A 21841-nucleotide genomic window follows, 5' to 3' on the forward strand; every position below is an offset into this window, starting at 1 on the left:
TATCTATTAAGAATGTGACTGAATTCCAAATACAAGCTCCTTTGTTCTCTGTTGCTGTAAAACTTCTCTTATCTCAAGAGAATTTTTTTTTCTCTTATCACCCATCCCAATCTTATCCACACTCTTAAAAATAAAGGTGCTTCACGATGCCATAGAATAACTTTGTCTAAATGGTTTCATAAAGAACCTTTAACATCTGAAGAACATTCTTCGGATTATAAAAAGGTAAGGAAGAGATGGTTCTTTAAAGAACCTTTAACTGAATGGTTCTTTATGGAACCAATAATGGTTCTTCTATGATATCGCTGGGAAGTACCTTTTAAGCACCTTTAGTTTCAAGAGTGATGAACTTCTCCAATCCTAACCTAATTTCATCCCCATTCCTATTTTTCGGTAAACAGGTAGTTGCTTTGCACTTCAATTCATACAACATTGAACACAGTTTAAAACTCTAAAATGAACTTTAAAACAAAAGAGGTTCTCTGTGAGTATGCAAAGTAGTCTTGTGCTAACAAATAATTAAAAGCAATTTTCACACTTCTCCTTGAATACTAAAATAATAATAATGCTTATTAATAAAATCACACATGCATAAATCTAATAAAGACATCTGGTGTTTCTGAGATGTCATATATAATATGATAAATATATCATATATGAAATATAAATGAGTGAACTCAAATCTCAAAACAGCATTATAACTTAGTTGGAGTTCACTTTACTTTTAGGAGAAAAATAGCAGTGTCCTTAAACTAGAAGACTCTGAAACTTAATGACAGGGCTGCAGTCTAGAATAAAGAACTCTCTCATACCTGTAAAATACTGCACGTCAGTGGCCCAGGAAAGAGGAAAGTATCTTACCGGCTTTCTTAGGCACACGGGTGAAGGTTCCTTTTACAGTTCGGCAGTGGGAGTTGTCACCTCCACACACACCACACTTATCCTCCACTTTATTGGAGCCAATTTCCCTGTCACAGCCCACTTTCTGAAGAAAAGATAGAGAGAGAGAGAGAGAGAGAAAGAGGGATATGCAAGACACACTGAGAAAAGAGGCACGAGGTGCTATCAGAAATACTTCAAGCTTTCATCTTTGGATATGTCTGCATCTGATATCATGAAACTAAAGCTGCTTGTGATGGTTGAAGTAACTCGCATGTTGCTAATTTGGTCACAGAAGAAAAGTGTAATCAAGAAACAGTTATTTTTCTTTCGAAAGTACAAAATTACATAGACAAATATGAGACACACTGCAGAAGTTTGCTGAACAAAACCTTTTAAAAAGGTGATATATATCTGCAAATAAATCCTAAAGCTTCTGTACACTAGCTGACACACTATCAATCATTTCCTCCCAAAAGCTAATCACTATTCATTGTCCATTCCATCAACTCCATCCAGAGATATCCATTCTTCAAACACCATTCACTGTGAAGTGGCACTCATCCTGTACACACTGCACTGTCAGACTCAGTTGCTCAGCGACAAACAACAGAGGCAACTCACAAATTTATAACAGTAAATAACAAGGCTGTACAGTGTGACAGATTTGCCTGCACTTACAATAACAAGTGTAGACTAATTTTTACATATTCAGAAGTGTGTAAGAAGTTTCAAATTGGTCTTGCAAGCATTTTAGTCAACACAAGTCTGCGCGTACAGTGAGTCAGATGTGTACTTTAATGTCAGACAAGGTAATGTCCCTCTACACTGAACGCTGGTGTTTTACGGCATAACTAGGCCCAAAACTAAGGCAATCAATGAAAAGGAAAGATATTTTGTTTGCCCTGTGAGCATCTACTAAGTGCATCTTGCCAGGAAATTAGTTCCCCAAACCAGATTATGTTAAGATATCTTAATGAAAATAAAGTCAAATCAGGTTAAAAATAACAATCTCTGTTGGGAGAAAATGGTAATTATGTATTTGATCTGAAAAGGAAGCATATACAGTTGTGGTCAGAATTATTGGAACCCTTGGTAAATATGATCAAAGAAGACTGTGAAAATTAACCTGCTTTGTTAATCCTTTTGATCTTTTATTTAAAAAAATTCACAAAAAGCTAACCTTTCATTGGATAATAAGAATTTAAAATGGGGGGAAATATCATTATGAAATAAATGTTTTTCTCAAACACACGTTGGACACAATTATTGGCACCCCTAGAAATTCTTAAGAGTAAAATATCTCTGAAGTATACTCCCATTCATATTCACAATTTTGAGCACTCTACGTAGGGTGATTATGAACATGAAATTATCCAGCCATGGCTTCCTGTTTCACAGAAATATAAATAGGAGGGAAAACAAAGCCCAAATTCCCTTAATCATCCATCACAATGAGAAAAAACAAAGAATATATTTCTGATGTGCAGCAAAAGATAATTGAGCTTCACAAATTAGTGAAGTGGCTTTAAGAAAAGAGCTAGAGCAGTGAAAATCCCCATTTCCACCATCAGGGCAATAATTAAGAATTTCCAATCAACAGAAAATGTAATGAAACTGCCTGGAAGAGGACGTGTGTCTATATCGTCCTAATGCATGGTGAGAAGGAGAGTTTGAGTGGCTAAAGACTCTTCAAGGATCACAGCTGGAGAATTGCAGAAAATAGTTGAGTCTCGGGGACAGAAAACCTTAAAAAAAAAAATTGTCAAACAGCCCCTACATCACCACATGTTGTTTGGGAGGATTTCAAGAAAAATTCTCCTAGCTCATCCAAAAACAAACTCCAGCATATTCAGTTATCAGACAGGACTGGCACTTCAAATGGGCCTGGCTTCTATGGTCAGATGAAACTAAAAAATTAGCTTTTTAGCAGCAAACACTCAAGATGGGTTTGGTGAACACAGGGATAAAAAGTACCCCATGTGTACAATGAAATATACTGCTGTATTTGTGATGTTGTGGGCCTATATTTCTGCTGGAGGTCCTGGACATCTTGTTCAGACACATGGCATCATGGATTCTATCAAATACCAACAGATAAAAAAATCAATAAGTGACTGATTCTATTAGAAATCTTATAATGGGCCATGTTTGGATCTTCCAACCGTACAATAATCCAAACACAAACCTCAAAAACAACACAAAAATGGGTCACTGAGCACAATACCAAGCTTCTGCTGGCCATTCCAGTCCTCTGACCTGAACCCTGTAGAAAATGAGTGAGGTGAACTGAAGAGAAGAAGCACCGTCATGGAGCTGTGAATCTAAAGGATCTGGAGTGATTCTGGATGAAGGAATGGTCTCTGATCTCTTGTCAGGTGTTCTCTAACCTCATCAGGCATTATAGGAGAAGATTTAGAGCTGTTAAACTGACAAATGGAGGTTTCAAAAAGTATTGAATAAAAAGGTGCCAATAATTGTGTCCAACGTGTGTTTGAGAAAAACATTTATTTCATAATGATATTTCCCCCCATTTTAAATTCTTATTATCCAATGAAAGGTTAGCTTTTTGTGATTTTTTTAAATAAAAGATCAAAAGGATTAACAAAGCAGGTTAATTTTCACAGTCTTCTTTGATCATATTTACCAAGGGTTCCAATAATTCTGACCACAACTGTAACTATGAAATAATACTTGAAATCCATAATGAAACTCAAATACTTACCACACACTCTCCGCGTACACAGATGCTATACGGGTCTTTGTAAGAGCACCTTGTCCCATCATGCACCAGCTGCTTCATGTAAGCCATGTCACCCGTTTCTTTTGATTGGCAATAAAGGTGACATCTTTTGCTGGCTGAAAATATAGAAAAACATAAAGAAATATTATTTAATAAGAAAGACCGCAAAATACAGCTTGACTCAGTTGTGTGCACTGTTGTTTGCTGTATCATTCAATTAAGATAAAGTTATAGGGGAATCAATGTTAATATTCAACCAATAAAACTTGTACACTAAAAACTTTGGGTTAAATACAACCCAGTACTGAGTAAATATTGGACAGAACAGAACACATGCTGGGTTGTGTTCAACCAACAGTTGGGTTAAATGTTTAACAACCGTCTGGGCAGTAATCCAACTGCTGTGTCTAAACAACCCAATCGCTGGGTTCGTCCATATTTTACCCAGCGCTGGGTTGTATTTAACCCAGGATTTTTAGAGGCTATACAGTATAATCAAGCATAATGAGTAGTATAATATAATATACAAGTTCTCAGGGTGCGGTGTAGGAGAAATGCCCGTATACAAAGAAGATAATGAACAGTCTTTAATACTCCCACATAAAGGTAATCCACATCAGGTAGACAGGATACACACACACACACAGGTAACGTTGACGAGACCGGACAAACAAACACTGACCAGAATACAACTTATATGGGGAATGTAAATGAGAATAATGACTAAACACACCTGAACATAATGACACAATCAAACATGAGGGGAACGTAGGTCATGCAGAACATATGGGGAATGAAAACAAACAGTCCTGGGGTGTAACACAAGTAAGATGAAAATGTGCTTTTTTAGGTCTTGATCTCCAGTTTTGAACTATGTCTGACATTTGCCACCTGATTAAACTATTACACTTCTACATAATACCATTAGAATAACTCCCTAAAATGTTTAGTCAAAAGAAAAATAGCACCAAAGTTTAAAAGAGTAGTTCATCCAAAAATTAAAATTATATCAGCATTTACACGCCCACATAATGTTCTAAACCTTTTATGTTTCAGAAAAGAAAAAGTCATACAGGTTTGGAATGACAGGAGTAAATGACATCATTTTCAGCACAGCACAGTAATGGAAGGCAATGAAATGAATGTATGGAGTGTGAATATTAACATGGTAATTTACACACTACAACACTAGGAAAACTTGTTGAATTGCTTAGTCAAGTAACTTAAATAATTATGAAGCATGCCTTCACAATTATGTGGGATTAATTCTACAGTTTACTAATCCACACAAAATGAAAATTCATGTAAAAAATAAATCCGTAAAATTTACGGTAAAAACCCGGCAGCTGTGGTTACCAGAATTCTACAGTAAAAAAATACAGTAGCAACATTTTAGGTTTTACAGTTTTAACTTAAATTTACAGTTAAACACTGTAATTTCATTAACTGATATAATGTCAATATACCAACCTATTGAAGTATTGAATTCTGTTTTGTACCTTTGTAATATGCTGATAACCAAAAGCAGGTGGTGATGAGAGTCACATGATGAACCAAAGCCTATCACAAGCAGCCTTTAATTTTTTTTTTTTTTTTTTTTATTTAGTTGACAGGGACATTGTACATTAATACAACATTCCTCTAAAAGTACCAGAATTAGCCAAAGGCTATTTTTCACCCGTAGTCCCTGGATAAGATGTTACAAGTCAGCCTAAAGAAAATTTTATTAAAATACATACTAGAAAATTTTATAATTACACAATACAAATCATACAGTAGTCTATTGGAAACAATTAGATCAATTTAAAACAATGCAAACAAGATACAAACAATAATAGGATAGCTAGCAGATATAAAATTCTAGTGTTGACGAATCTCCAATTCTTCAATTGAACCCTAAATAAAGCATATGTGTCTAGATCGCTTATAGTTGTAGCAATAGTATTCCATTCTTGTGCAGCTTTGACAGAAAAAGTAGACTGACTAAAATTACTTCGTCTAAGCGGTAGGATACAGTCTCCTCTTTATGTGCCTCTTGTAGAGCCATAATCAGTTGTTCTAATACGAACTGACCAAGAGGCGGAGAAGATAAATAATTTTATACATCAAGCATACATTTGCATACTTAATCATGTTTTCCCAGTTTAACAAATTATATTTTTTCAGTATTGGACAATGATGATAATGTAACGATTTCTTTTCGAAAACTTTAAAACCATTAGTCCTTTTACAAATGTACACTTAGAGTCACTGAACTCGCCTAAGATCAGGTGGTTAAACAGTAAGTCGTGAGAAATAATCATAGAATACATATACATTTTAGCTGTCTCTAATGGCATGTAATCTCTAATCGCTCTTTAATAATACTGTTAGACTTAGAGAAAAACATGAAAAGAGAAAAACTGTTTTGGACACATTTAGTTGTAAGCGATTCACTTTTAGCCATGCCGACACATTAACCATAGAATTCGTAAGTTCATTTGCAACTTGTGTCAGACTATTACCATGTATATAAATTACTGTATCGTCTGCATACATTTGTATATTAATACCAGGACATACAAGATGACAATTATTTAGATACATAGCAAAAAGCATTGGACCCAAGATAGATCCTTGCGGAACACCAGTTGATGTACCTAAATCATTGGATAGGTGATTTTGTACTCTAACACACTGAAATATATCTGATAGATATGACTCTATCCAGTTTAGTGTATGTAATGAGAAATGAAAACAAGATAACATAGACATAAGGATTCTATGATTAACAGTGTCAAAGGCTTTCTTTAAATCAAGGAACACTTGTTAATGTTAAATATTAACATATGTGCACAGTGTCACAGTGTAACTTCCAGTTACAGATTGTATGTGCGTAAATATATATATATATATATATATATATATATATATATATATATATATATATATATATATATATATATATATATATATATATACACACACACACACACACACACACACAAACAACCTGTAACCGGAAGGTTTGTAAAATATTCACAACTGATGAGTAGTTTACACTTTAGATTAGGGGATGCAGAAAGTGTTGTAAATGCCTTGTATACACCTACAGATAATTTGTAACAGGTAAGAAAGATCTACAAATGATGTGTAACACATTTACAAGTGATGAATAATTTACACTAGATTAGGGGATGCAGAAAGCTTTGTAAATTATTTATAATGTTTATTGAGATGATAGTACAATGTTGACATTTCTAGTGATTAATAATATATTAACTAGTAACTTATAGTAACTATTAACCATATACTAAGGATCTGTTTGATTATGCTATTTTTTAAAGATAACTTAAGGCAGATTTGTAAATCGTTAGAATGTTACTTAATCATTTTTGAATGTATAGTGATGCTTTGTAAATGATTTGTTCATCATTAACTAATCACGTATGAATGACTTACAACTGAACATTATTATAAAATGTGTTACCGTGGCTTTTAGTGATGATTTTCACTGGCTATAGTGTTGAACAATGTAGGCTTTTCAAAAGCAAATTTCTTATCATTCTCAAAAGTATAACAAAAGTATGTATAAATAGCCCAAAAATAAATGGCAAAGGACAGAAAACATCACATAAAGCGACTGCAGTAAGTTTGACAAAAATGACACTCATAATGACACTGTCACCCTGCATGTGAAGGCACTCTAAATGCCTTCGCTTCTTGAGCTGAACACACTGTGGAAAGTGGACTTGACCACAATTGGAATGGATGTGCTGTGGTTCTGCCAGGAGGGAGAACACATTTACAAGCTGTGCGTGTGGACAGCTAAGCTGGTCTCTACTGATTTTGCTACACGCTGTCCCTGCTCCTTCAAAACACAGAGTGCCAGTTTCGTAATTGTGAATGCATGGCAGAGAAAATCTGTTGTTGTCTTACTGTGTCGGGAATAAAATTAGGGCTTGGCGAAATTGGCGGTATATATTGTTTAATTTCCACAAAAGAGTCATGAAGAAACACGAAGCAATGTGAAAACTGGATGTGACACACAAGAAATATGGCTGCCAAACAATGCGTTTCAGCAAAAATAATATACTTCATTATATGAATCAGTACAATCTCTCTCTTTTATGGGAGAAATACTTCCAGAACAAGGCTGCTAAAAAAGTGGGCAAGCGTTGTTGCACTCTATTTTAGTGCTCTTGGAAAACCACAACAACCTGGAATATACATATCTGTTATTTAAATGCATATCCCCAAATGACACTGCTTTATAATCTGACAAACTCACCGTCTGGGTGTTCATAGGGAAGCCAGTGGTGTTTGGCATTCTGGTATTCAAAGTGGGAGTTGCGAAGTTCACATTGCTGAGCTCTGAAGTCCTCAAAGTGTTTGGGGCAATCATTTATGTTACACAGCTGGTACTCATAGTTCACCCCTGGACAGTCCTGACCTCCATTAGATGGACTAACAGATAACAGATAATGTTCAAACAAAGGTCAACAAATTACTTTAAACATTCAAGTCTGTGGTTTAAAGAGCAGTCAATAACCAAGATTAATGAAAACAAAGTTAATATTACAGATATTAGAAACACATCTGTGCCTTCTTTCACCACATTAAATAATTAGATCTGAATTCAGCCAACCTAATCAATGTTTTGATGGAATGCAACATTTTTACAACAGTTTAATCTCGGCATTTTATATTAAGCCTAACTTTGAATTTTCAATCATGCATATTTGCTGTAAGTGTGAGTATCTGCTCAACTCGAATGCCGTTTAACAAGTCCTTAACAAGCACTCATACAACTAGCACACTAATGTGCTGGCATTAAAAAAAAATTCTAGCTCTCTTGCTTCCTTCATTCTCATAGCATGCATGCTAATTAAGAAGCACAAAAAAATACTCCTCAAAAAGAAAATTCCATTTAGACAGCAAAGATGGCAGCTCCTCTAATTAAAAATACCCTATGCAGATGTTTCTCAATAAAAGAGATTTATGAATGTAAACAGGTAATCAGACTACTTCATACTTTTATAAAATATCTATCATTAAGAGTTAATGGAATAAAACTGATATAAGGGACAAACTAACCTTTATATCAGAGGAATGCTAAGGTTGTGATTGACCTTTCGTCTCATTGGCTAGAGTCAATCGTGTTCAACCCTGCTGCCTGTATGCTTTATTTCTAGACACTTAGTTCTTTTCATTTCAAAGAAACTGCAACCATCCATATGATGACTGAATCTGATTATGGAAATTACACTAGGGTGCCAGTGATCTTCATTAGCAATCCTGACTGTGAGTACAGTAGATAACATACACAGGGTTGTTGCACTGGCGGGTTCTGAAGCGGACACCCGTCCCACAGGAGCGAGAGCAGGAGCCATACTTGCTCCAGGCACTCCAGGCTCCATCTTGCTTCACTTGGTTGGAATTCTTCCACATGCAGTGACCTTTGTAGCACCACTACAAGGGGAAGGAGTGAGACAGAATAAAATTGGGAACAACAGGACAAAGTAGGCCTATCAAAATGTGGACACATTAAATTACCTTCCCAGGTGCACATTCAGTCCCGTCCAAAGGAGGCCCTTTTTTGGTCTTGCAGAAGTAAGGGTTATCTGGATGACTGCACCACAGCTGCTTACATGGATCAAACGTGCGAAACTGAAGAGAGAGAAAAGCGCCCATGGTTGGTTTCTTGGCATTTTAAAAGAGAGCGTAATAATTTTGAACTTTATTGGCCGAGCAGCAATTCCACCAGAGATAAGCCCTGACAATTTTTTTCCTCTTAGGAACGTGCTTGAGAAGAGATTCAGTAAAAAAATAAAAAGAATTGATTTTTCCCTCGAGGCTGCCAGTGGCACTCTGGAGCTACTGCTACGGCTAGACACCCATAAATTAATCTGTGGATGGAAAAAGAGAATTTTGTTTACTGCAAATGACACATTATGACACAAATGAGTACATTCCCTTCGCCTTGTAGTGTAATTTCAGAAAAAAGAGTGTATATGTTCCGTCTGAAGGGATGAACAAGCATACATCAATATTTCAGAGTGAAATTTACCCATCTGTCATCGCGTGCCACCTGACACTATGTCTACACCAGGTGTGACCGTTGTCACATTGCACCGCAACAGCTTGAGCCAGTCTATATTTGACACATGAAAGAGAATGCTGCAAATTCATTTGTCTTGTTGTTAGGAGACAGAATCACTGATTGTAACTGGGTTCTATTGGCTTTTGTTGCATTGTGCTGCTATTCTGCTTCAAATCAGTTATGGTTTCTACACAGTTGTTAGCTGGTAAAGCACATCAGATGTACACATTATAATGTCATTTTCATGGCCATCTGTCACAACCAAATTACATTTATTTATTTATTTTTACATGAAACAGGGCAACAGTAATTTATCACTAAATTTACAGGGGTTTGATTATAACAAATGAATGTGATTCGGAATGAAAGTGAAGATAATTATTGAAATGACACTGTTGTCCATTGGAGGCCGATAGACACACAGCTGGACTTCTGTTCACTACTTTTTCTTTTAATTAAACACAGGAGTACGTAGTACACATTTTACAATGCAAAGGATCGAAGCAGTATTTTGCAAATACTTTACTCCCCCCCCCGAAAAACAAATAATTAAAATGGCAGTCTGGAATAAAAGAATGAGAGAGGAAACTAATAGATGACAACTGAAATACAAGGTTCATGTCTGAGTTCTTCACCAAAATAGTGCTGCTTATTTGCAGTGCCGCGTGGAGTACAAAGGCTCAGACATATGGTTAATAAATGGACAGATGTGCCCAAGGGAGAGATGGCACAATGTTGTAGGCATAGCTGGGGAAGACCGTTTTTGTAAAATGAACTTCCATTTAAAGCTTCTAACGGACTTCCGGCTGAGCATGTGAGTGAGAAGACACGCTTGAGGTTAGCTCCCGAACATTTTGTCTATCTATTATATTTTTCAGGCTGCCTGAAACATTAAACATACTTGGTCTATTTTTCAAACTACTTATTCGACGATTGTAGCTTGGAAGGACTTATGGCTTCTGAAAGGCAACGGAAACTTAAATCGTCAGCGGCCGCGACAGAGAGTCATGCCGACAAACTGCCGTTGGAGCTGGAAAATCTTCGTGTTACTCTGATTTCCGAGCTATCATCTACCATCGCAGAACAGGTAAAATCAGCCATCGACTCTGCTCTTGCGCCGGTTGTTGCGTCCTTTGAGAGTTTTAAATCGAGCATTGAATCACAAGGACGGCACATTGACGAGCTTGATCAGCATTTGAATGATTAAAGCGACCGCATTGTAGCACTGGAACAGACGGTGCTAAAGTTGACTTCGGCTAACAAGCAACTCACCGATAAAGTGGAGGACTTGGAGTCGCGCTCTCGGCGTTGCAATCTCCGGGTCATCGGCATCCCCGAGCGAGCAGAAGGGAGCGATCCGGTTACGTTCATGTCTCAATTTTTCCAGGATGTGCTCGGGTCAGAAATCTTTCCCACTCCCCCGCTGCTGGATAGAGCGCACCGTATTGGCCCCGCACCTTCGGCTGACCGGGAGAATCAAAGGCCTAGAGTAATGATCGTGCGGTTTCATTACTATGGCGATAAAGAAAAGGTTGTTCGGCGTGGGAATTGGAACCAGCTCTTCTATCAGAATCGTAAGGTCTTCATTTTTCCTGATCTCAACTCCAGCGTTGCTAAGAGGAGGGCGGCATTTTCAGCTGTGAGAAACAACCTGCGTGAGAAGAACGTGAGGTTCTCTCTTAAATTCCCCGTACGCCTGATGATTGACCTCGACGATGAGAAGTTTCAATTCGACTGTCCCAAAGAACCACAGCGATGGTTTAACAAACGGTATTCAACTTCCTAGGTATTATGTAGAGATAAGTATGCAAAACGACACTATTTTATAAGCAGTACTCTGATAATTGATCACTGTTAACCAAGTGAGTTTAGATAAATGTTTTCATGGTGCCTAAAATGACTGTTCTTTGTTACTCCATATGTTCGGGAGTGACTTCATACGACATAAATGGGAATAGATACAGTTTGAGCATCGGAGGTTCCCGAGTTTTGGTGTTCTGCCTCCATTGTTTGGGAATGGAGAGAAGAAATTGAGTGATGTTCCGGGTGGGGTGGGGGCGGGATGGTGGTTTTTTTCCCCAATTAAATTTTTCTCTTTTCTTTTTTTTTTTTTTTCCCTTTTTTTTTTTCCTTCTTCTGCTTGTGGCCTCCTCTCTTATATTAACCTAACCTGATGGACAATACTAGAAGCTCAATTAGATTCTTGAGTTGGAATGTGAAAGGACTGAATGGCCCCATTAAAAGATCCAAAGTTTTGACACATTTGAAACTACAAAAACCTGACGTTGTATTCCTCCAGGAAACTCATCTGCGTCTTAAGGATCAATGCAGGCTCCAAACTCGCTGGACATCACACATTTTTCATTCGAACTTTGATTCCAGGTCCAGAGGAGTTGCCATTTTGATTAACAAGACTGTGCACTTTTCTATTGACAATGTTATTTCTGATATGAATGGTCGATATGTAATTGTGAAAGGGAAAATTTCACAAACACCAGTAGTTTTAGCAAATGTATATGCCCCAAACTTTGATAATGCTCACTTTGCTCAGGATTTGTTGTCAAAGTTCCCAGCTTTGAACACACATCTTTTGATATTTGGGGGAGATTTAAACTGTGTTATTGATCCTGATTTGGATAAATCAAGCATTGTTATGAAAGCTCCCTCTGCCATGTCAAAGGTTTTTTCTGCGTTTATGGCTCAGAATGGTTATATTGACCCATGGAGACCCTTTAATCCCACTGTGAGGAAATACTCATTTTACTCATGTGTCCATCAATCTTTCTCTCGTATAGATTATTTTTTTATCAATAATTCTCTAATTCCTCAAGTTGTAAACTCTGAATATCTGCCCATTGTTATTTCAGACCATGCCCCTCTAAGTCTTGACATTCTTTTATTTCCATTTCACACTTTTCGACCACCCTGGCGGTTCAATTCTTTACTTCTATCTGATTTAGCATTCTGTGAATATATTTCTAATTCAATAGATGACTTTCTACTTACCAATCAGACCGATTCAATCTCTTACTCCTTACTGTGGGAAACTTTGAAGGCCTTTTTAAGAGGACAGATAATTTCTTACTCTGCTTATGTTAATAAAGAACGGAGGAATAAGATTAAAAAGTTATCTGACAGTATTCAAGCTTTAGATGACCAATACGCTCATAGACCGACTCCGGAGCTACATAAACAAAGGCTTAATTTGCAGGCAGAATTCAATCTGTTAACCACAGGTGAGGCAGAGAGACTTTTATTACGCACGCGTGGTAATTACTACGAGTATGGGGATAAGGTCAGTCGCCTCCTGGCCCATCAGCTTCGCAATCGAGCAGCTTCTCGATTTGTTACTCAAATTGCACGGCCTGATGGAGCATTATCCTCAGATTCTGTGGAGATTAACTCAACTTTTAAAAACTTTTTCTCTATTCTATATAAGACTGAAGCTTCTGGCCATTTAGAAGAAATGAACCAATTTCTTGGGCGTATCAACTTCCCTAGGGTTGATCCTCTTTTAGTGCCTGAACTTGATGAACCCATCACCTTAGAGGAGATCACTAAATCAATTAATTCATTACAATCTAGGAAATCCCCTGGCCCAGACGGGTTGCCTTCCGAATTTTATAAGAAATTTCATGTCAAACTGGCCCTGCTTCTTTTGTCTGTATTTGAGGAATCTTTAGATCAAGGTATATTGCCCCTAACACTGAGACAAGCATCTATAACTCTATTGCCTAAAGATGGGAAGGACCCAACATTATGTAACTCATACAGACCTATTAGCCTCCTCAATGTTGATGTTAAGATTTTAGCCTCTCGTTTAGAGGTAGTACTTCCTAGTATTATCTCAGAGGAACAAACTGGATTCATTAAAGGACGGTATTCATTCTCTAACATTCGTACTCTTTTTAATATTTTATACTCAAGACAAAATAGTGTTTCCTCTGAGGTGATCATTTCGTTAGATGCCGAAAAGGCATTTGATAGGATAGAGTGGGTTTATCTGTTTAGAGCTCTGAAGGAGTTTGGTTTTGGTGAGGGATTGATATCATGGATACGTTTACTATATGTTGACCCACAAGCTTCAGTTTCTACTAATAGTGTTAATTCTGAGTATTTTACCTTATCACGGGGTACACGCCAGGGATGCCCCCTATCTCCATTACTTTTTGCCATAGCCATTGAGCCCCTTTCAATAATGCTTAGAACATTTCCTATTTTTCAAGGTATAATCCGCAAGGGAATCGAACATAAATTAGCCTTATACGCTGACGACTTATTACTCTACGTTGCCGATCCAATTGCATCTATTCCTGAGATAATACATCTATTAGATGATTTTGGGAAATTTTCTGGATATAAACTAAACCTGCAGAAGAGTGAATGTTTACCCATAAATCAGTCTGGCCAAAAATTAAAACAGAATGACTTACCTTTCCACTTGGAGAGTTCTAAATTCAAGTATCTTGGTGTAAATGTTACCCTTTCTTATTCTGCCTTAAAAGCAGCAAATTTTGCACGGTTAGTTTCATACATGAAGTCAGCTTTTTTAAGATGGGCGGCTCTTCCATTATCTCCATTAGGTAGGATAAACGCTGTAAAAATGAATATTCTCCCCAAATTTCTTTACCTCTTTCAAGCTATTCCTTTGTTTCTACCCAAATCTTTCTTCAAGAATATAGATAAATTAATCTCCTCTTTTATATGGGCAGGTAAAACTCCTAGAGTTTCCAAAATTTTGCTTCAAAAAAATTGACTAAGTGGAGGGCTTTCCCTGCCCAATTTTATGTATTATTATTGGGCAGCAAATATTCAGAAGTTGGTGTTCTGGGTACAGGACTCCTCTTTACCATGGTGCAACTTAGAAGCTAAGTCTTGTATTTCATCATCTCTCCCTGCTATGGTGTTCACTTCTCTTCCCATGTCCCCTTCACATTACACGGACAATCCAATAGTATGCTCTTCTCTTAAAATATTCTTTCAATTTCGACGTCATTTCAAATTTACCTCAGCATCAACCATGGCTCCAATACATAAAAATCATCTCTTTCTTCCCCCCTTCTCAGATTCCGTATTCTCTCTCTGGGAAAAGAAAGGTCTGAAATGCTTTGAAGATCTTTTCATTAATAATGTGTTTGCAAGTTTTTCTGAATTATCGTTATCATTTAATCTACCTTCCTCTCACCTATTTCGATACTTTCAAATTAGGCACTGTGCCTCCTCTCTGTTCTCTGGGTTTCCCTCCCTGCCTACAAAGACTCCATGGGAGGAGGCATTTAAATTGAATCTTCATATGGGTGGGATTATCTCTAAAATATATGCAATTATCTTGTCAAAGGATAATTCTCACAACATTAAAATAATCAGGGCTTGGGAAGAGGAACTTGACCTCGAGTTTGAGGATGACTACTGGAGTAGAGTATTAGACAATGTACGTACCACCACCTCATGTGCTAGACTTAGCTTTATACAATTTAAAACGATTCACAGAGCTCATCTTTCGAAGGCAAAACTTTCTAAAATATATCCCAATGTTTCAGGCTTGTGTGATAAATGTAAACTTTCACCATGTAACCTTAGTCATATGTTTGCATTTTGTTCCAAGTTGCAAAACTTTTGGAATTCCATCTTTAAAATACTTTCTGATGTCCTAGGGGTCGAATTAATTGTTTGCCCTTTGATTGCAATCTTTGGTGTTCCTTCTCGGTGTCAGCCGTTAAGCCGGAGACAGGCTGACGTCATAGCTTTTGCATCTCTTCTTGCTAGGCGCAGAATCTGTTGTCTTGGACCTCCCCTCAACCCCCCTCTATTTCAGTTTGGCTCAAAGATTTGGTATTCTTTCTAAAACTTGAAAAAATTAAGTACAATATCAGAGGTAGGGGGGAATCTTTTTTTGGAAAATGGCAACAATTTATCACATTCTTTAATGATTTACAAATCTTAGACGTGGATTGAGTGGAGATATATGTACACCCCTTATTGTATCATGTTTTTCTTAATTATGCCATGCGTGTGTACGTATAAGTGTATATGCATGTTTTTTTTTGTTATTGTGTACTAATTGGGGATTGTTTGTTAGGGCTGGGTAAGATTATGTACGGTGGGTGGGGTGATATAAAATGTAAAAATGCAATTTGCAACAATAAAAATTCTATGATCAAAAGCTTCTAACAAGTCCCTTGGCAAGCAATTGGACTAAAGGATATCAGTTGTCTTTAGCTTTGTTACTGGCTCAAGGCTTTTATGCACTGCACTCTAGGTGAAGCCAGTTTAGATTACTGAATATTCTTCTGTCATGTTATTAAAGTTAGCATGAAATGCAATTCACCCCATCTATCTTCTAAATGCAAGTTATTGACTTGTTATTGTGTATAATTAATGTGTGTGTGTTTCTTTTTCCTTTTTGCTGCCTTTTTATTTAAATGTCACACAGTGAACTTCTCTAATCATTTCTCCATAATAGGATGTGCATCACAATACAGAAAAAAGATATGTAGCTGTTTCCATGTCACTGCATACATACAAGTTAACAAAAAATAAATAAAAATACATTCTGCCATTACACACCTTCAATTTGATCCAAACCGATATGTCATTCTTTCTTTTATGGCTATTGTATGACTTAAAAAGATTTTTAACATAACTTTTATGATTTATAGCTTTTCATAACAGTGTTTTTATAAAACATTTTTGAAATGTCAAGACCTCATTCAGCATTCATTGTAATTGCACATAAAAACACAACTAGAAGCTAAAGTTCGAGATCAAACTTTAAATGTTGGCTTGGCATCTGCAGCCTTGGGGCAAAAGAGCCAGAGTACTTGTGTGTCCGGTGTTCTTGAGCTGCCCCGCTACAAAAAATTATATTCTAATAAAAAAGCTTACTAGGCTATGACAACAGCTTCAACAGATTTGGCTAGCTGGATGTGAAAAAAAAAAAAAATCACCACTTTTATTGTTTTCCCTGTTTGTTATTTCAAAGTCCTGTAACCGAAGCGTTGGGGGAACGACACAGAAGGTAACTGAAACAATACAGTTTAACTCAAGGCCATCATCTGGGTCCAAGCACAATGGTTTGTGTAGATGATGTAATTACACAATGGACATGTCTCTTTTCAAGTAAATTCTGAGTCCTTATGAGAGTATTATTATATGCACAATATGAAAATAGATAACTAATATAGTGTCCCTTCTTCGGTTGGACGTACATTAAGTTATGTGTGACAACTTCAGAAATATACTGTCAATAGTAATGATTAAAATAAGATAAAATAGATGATATGTAGGAGATTTCAGGTTTTGCATACCATTGTTGGGCATTATAAAAGTTTATGAAAATGTAATGAATTTATATGCTTTGTTTTTTTTTTTGTCACTTAAATGAAACGTAAATGAAACATGTTCAAAGTATTTACTATCATGATTACAAATGTTTAATGATTAGTTTATTTATAATATAATATTGTAATTTTAAGCAGTAACTATTGATTATTATGTGACTTTTTAAATGGTTATTTACCAATTATACGATATAAATAATATAATGATGAAAAAAAAAAAAGTACAACGGTTATTGTCTTCATAAAATGTTCAATAGACACTTGCTATTTTGTATTGTAATGAAGGCTTTCATGACGACCAAAATTGTCATTACTAAAAAATAAACACTAATTTCATTCATAATGTTTTCATTCATTTCAAAAACTAAACGTCAAGTACTTCTGGCATTTTAAGCAGCTTGTATGAATCCTGGTAATATTTTTTATAGACCGCTGTAATTGTCTATTCTAACAAACAAGTGTATTATGAAAATAAATTGTGCGATAAACAAATTGCAAACAATAGTATAAAAGAGCAGATTTTAGGTAGGTGTTTAGATCCAGAAATGAAAAAAAAAAAATCAAATGTACATTTGTACATACAACAGTATTTTTCAATGAACTCTTGCTATTTTCTATTCTAATAAAAAGCATACTAGGCTATGACAACAGCTTCAACAGAGTTGGCAAGCTGGATGTGAAATAATCTATGCAAGTTTAGTGAAGTTAAGACGGAATATGGCAAATGTGGTCTCTTTGTAATCGGGAGAATCTTCTGAAAATAATGACTTGTAGTTGTTCAAGATCTATAAATGTTTCGTGAAGTTATAAATAAAAACGTAACGTGAAGTATAGAGCTGTTCTTTGCATCGCCTCAGTGCGCCTGTCTGGTATATTGTGTGACAGCTCTATGAACTAAATATTTCGATCTGATCGACGGAATATAGCAATTTTTTTTAATTGGGTGAAAATAATGCGGTGCAGTTTGTCAAGATCTATGCATGTTGGAAGTTACTAGCTAAAACGTAACAGGACTTTTTTCTGTTCTAATTCTGTTTTATGTATTAAAGCTGTATAAACTAAATGTTTAGATATCCTTTATTTTTTGAGGATGAATGTGGTCCGGAGCGAGCTTCCAAGCTGCGCGTTGCTCTGCAGTTAGAGAAAGAAAAAAAAAAATCTCACAAGCACTAATTTTTATTATGTTCTTTTATATGTACTGCCTTCGCCAAGCCAACATAATTAGAAAAATTCTAAATTGTTCATCAGTTGGGCCCTATGATTTCCGCAATATGAAAAACGCAGAGTTGCAGAATCCAGTCATAAAAATGGAATTTACTATATAACTGTTATATTTCTGTGGTTTTCTGTGTGACCTAGTTTTCCCCATTCTGTTTAATTAGTCATTCAGTATACCTGTTGTCTTAATTATCTCATTAGTTCCCTTTGTTTGTTTCATGCTTTACAAGTCCTCAGTTCTCCCTTAGTCTAGGTTCGTTCTCGTCTGTTATGTTGGTTTACTTGCCTGTCTGCTGGATTTGCTAATTAAAATACCTTTTTGTTTATCTCTGTTGTCTTCGTGCTATTGTGCCTCACCAACCCGTGACAATAAATGTTGAATGTCACAGAATTTGAAGGAATACATCAAAGGTAGGTCAGTACACTAAATCAGATTGCTATATGGACTTGGGTCTACAAATTTTAAACCACAAAAAGATTATTTAAATACTAATTCTGCATGTCCCCCGTGTCTCTGTGTGAATGAATGATGCAGACTCACGGTTTCATCTACTTTAGCGCACATGACGTGAGGTGTTTTCAACGTCTGCCATCTCATGGAATAAGAACAAATACATGAACAGCATCTCCAGAACTGCTCTGAGTCTTTAATAACTTTAATAACAATTAATCATTTTAACAGTAAACCTCTGTAAGTTTTGATTATCCATAAAACTTTCAATCCAGAAAAACAAATAAATATAGGGACCTACAAAATTAGATTTTTGTAAACTTATTGCTTTCATGATTTCAATGAATTAGACATACTTTTTGATTAATACGGTTTAACTTAACCACTAAAACACTCATGGAATAAAAGATAAAAAAGCTTTACAGAAAAATGACCTTTTTGAACAACAAACTCCATTAAAATGTTACTCTGCAGATGGGAGAAGCAACAAATATCCCTAATAAATATTTTGTTTACAAGCCCATTACAATCTAATTGTTTCTATTGACACTGACAATGGGGCCACTTTTATCACGTCTTAAGAGAAACGACTGTTTCATGTAAAGCATGATTAGTGAGTAACAGAACATTTCACGTGGATGGGAGTTTTTGCTGGGCTGTTGTGCACAGGTTGTTTAGGCATGACAGAGAGGATGTTCTTGTTTACTAGTGTTAGTGTTACAGCCTTTGATGACAGAATGCCAAACATCTTGCCATCTGCCGGTTCTCAGTGTCAGGACATAAACCAGGTGTGAAGCTATTTTCCCTGACACTACATGTGATTGGGACTTTGCAGCACCTATTCATTTCACACTTGAAAGTGTTTTAGACTGAGGGTTTGGGAGGTTAACAGAAAATAAAATAATATATTTAGCTATGAAACTGAGTAATTCAAGGGCCAGAAACTAATAGAGAAATATTATAACAGACATGTCTTTTGTTAAATGTTCCCATTCAGAAATTAAACACCTGGCATTGAAACATTTGAAAAAAATACCTGAAGCACTTCCCGCTAAATGACCTTGGACAGAGACCTCAACGAGGCATTTGTTAAATATATATATATATATATATACTCTTGAATTACTTGTATATATATATATAAATAAAAAAAAAACTTTTTGGTGCTTGGTTTAATGACTGAGATTTATCAGATCTGTCAAGGGAGAATATAGCCTCAAGCCATACTCACTGAAGTACAGATTTTGTATCCAACTCCAAAATCAAAGCGACACTGCTCATCCATGGAGTAATTGATGCCAGGAAGTTCAGGGAGCTGCGGCCAGTCATGTTTGAAGGGATCGTCCAGCAAGCAGTCATAGGAACTGTGAAAAACAAACAAAGTTACTACAGCTGTTTAAGTAAACCTAATAAATGTTTTAATAAGAGACCCTATAAACTTTGGAAGCCACTAAAATCAGTAGCAAATAGTAAGCCTAAAGTGGACATATGGTGTAATGAAAATGAGACTCGTACATTCTAGATGATTCATATGATTCATTAAACTGAGCTCTTTCTGAACCCTCAAAGAACTGAATCAATCACATTTCCTAATATCCATGCAATAGATAATTTACAGTAAACGTTCAAAATCCTGAAGTGCTGAGTGAGGCCAGGACATGCAGAGAAAGTGCTTTCAAACTTTTAACCCAAGAAGAGATTTTGAACTTCAAAAGACTCCTTTGAAATTTTCTTCTCCCACTGGCTAATTTAATCTGAGGCCAATGATGAGCTGTTCAAAGATTTCCAGTGAAAGTGAAGTCTTTTATTATCAGAAATAAATCTGTGTCTGCTCTTAATCATCAGCATTTCTTTATGAGCTCCGTTCAGGTTAAAGGTTATGCAAGAGTTGAGTTGTGAATTAATAAAAGCACAAATAAAATGTATTAGTAAATGCAGATGCAAAATAGATTTTCATGGTGTATCGTTTATTTGACAGCTTAAAGGCTACTGAGAATTGTGACCACTTCAAACTCAATAGACAACGCTGAAAAGGCTTTTCCTGCCATAGAGAGCTACTTAACATCTCATTTGTATTGGCTGCAGTAAATTGCCAAGATTCATGGGTAATTTACATCCCGTCAGCCTTTGGCCATGACAGGATTAACCCCGAACATGAAGCAGTATATAAATTTGAAAATCCTTAAGTGGCACTAGATGTCTTCTGAACTGATTGAGTGAATCAATGAGGGCTCAAATGAATAAATTACCTCAAATTGAGAGGTTTATTACAGAAATTCAGCCCAAATCCCATAGCCTAGATTATAATTTGTATAACGGGTCTCTGTTTGCTGTAGGAAAACACCATCTAATTAATTAAAGTTTTTCTTTTGATAATTCATACTTTTATGCTTGTCTTTTCTTAAAAGGATAGTCTGCCTAAAAGTAAAAATTCAGATTTTGTTTCATATGTTTTGTCCATATAATGATAGTTAGTGGGGTCCAAAACAGACCCCATTTACTTTTATCATACAGAAAAAAAAAAAAAAAAAAAAAGAAATTACACAGAAACATTTTTCAAATGGCGATGTTGTGTTTGTGTGTGTGTGTGTGTGTGTGTGTGTGTGTGTGTGCGTTTCCACAGAAGAAAGTCAAACAGGTTTGAGATGACATGAGGGTAAGTAAATGATGCAAAAATTTAATGAAAAAAAAGAGTGCCTTTTCACATTATCATATAAACGATGACTTCAAAGTGTCCCAGGTGCAGAACACAGCATATCAATCTGTGAAACAAACCGTGAATGTCCATTTGTGTGTGTGTGTGCATGCGAGTGTGTGTGTGTGCGCGCGTTTTGTTTTTCAGCAAAAGTATCCATGCAGATGAAACAGTTACTTTGTCTGTCCAAATGTGCCATATTTTTTCTAAATCGTCTGGCTATTACTTCAAAGGAGGCTCAGATTCAAAACAGAAATGAAAAAGAATTAAAACACATTTGTAAAGTGGTTCTTATAAAAACAAAACCACTGCACAAGGTATATAGTTAATATGCTGTTGGAGCAAACACCATCATCTTTATGGCTAAAGCAGCAATTATGGGTTGCATTAGAGTTAATCCCCATTACTCATGTTGCCTATAAACCGTAAGATA

At 36.1% G+C, this 21841-nt stretch overlaps 1 protein-coding gene across 2 annotated transcripts in view; it reads right to left on the reverse strand.

Moving 5' to 3' along the window:
* LOC306870095 (A disintegrin and metalloproteinase with thrombospondin motifs 3-like) overlaps positions 1–21841 on the reverse strand; it is a 150667-nt gene that overhangs the window by 36879 nt on the left and 91947 nt on the right. For both annotated transcript variants that reach the window (XM_079417166.1, XM_079417165.1), the window contains 6 exons: positions 19945–20077; positions 9158–9271; positions 8928–9073; positions 7893–8068; positions 3605–3738; positions 862–985 (listed from right to left, as the gene is read on the reverse strand). In XM_079417166.1, the coding sequence (XP_079273292.1) occupies positions 862–985; positions 3605–3738; positions 7893–8068; positions 8928–9073; positions 9158–9271; positions 19945–20077 (827 nt within the window). The remainder of the gene's footprint in view (positions 1–861; positions 986–3604; positions 3739–7892; positions 8069–8927; positions 9074–9157; positions 9272–19944; positions 20078–21841) is intronic.

Source organism: Barbus barbus (assembly GCF_936440315.1).
Source record: "Barbus barbus genome assembly, chromosome: 5".
In the NCBI taxonomy this organism is placed as follows: Eukaryota; Metazoa; Chordata; class Actinopteri; order Cypriniformes; family Cyprinidae; genus Barbus; species Barbus barbus.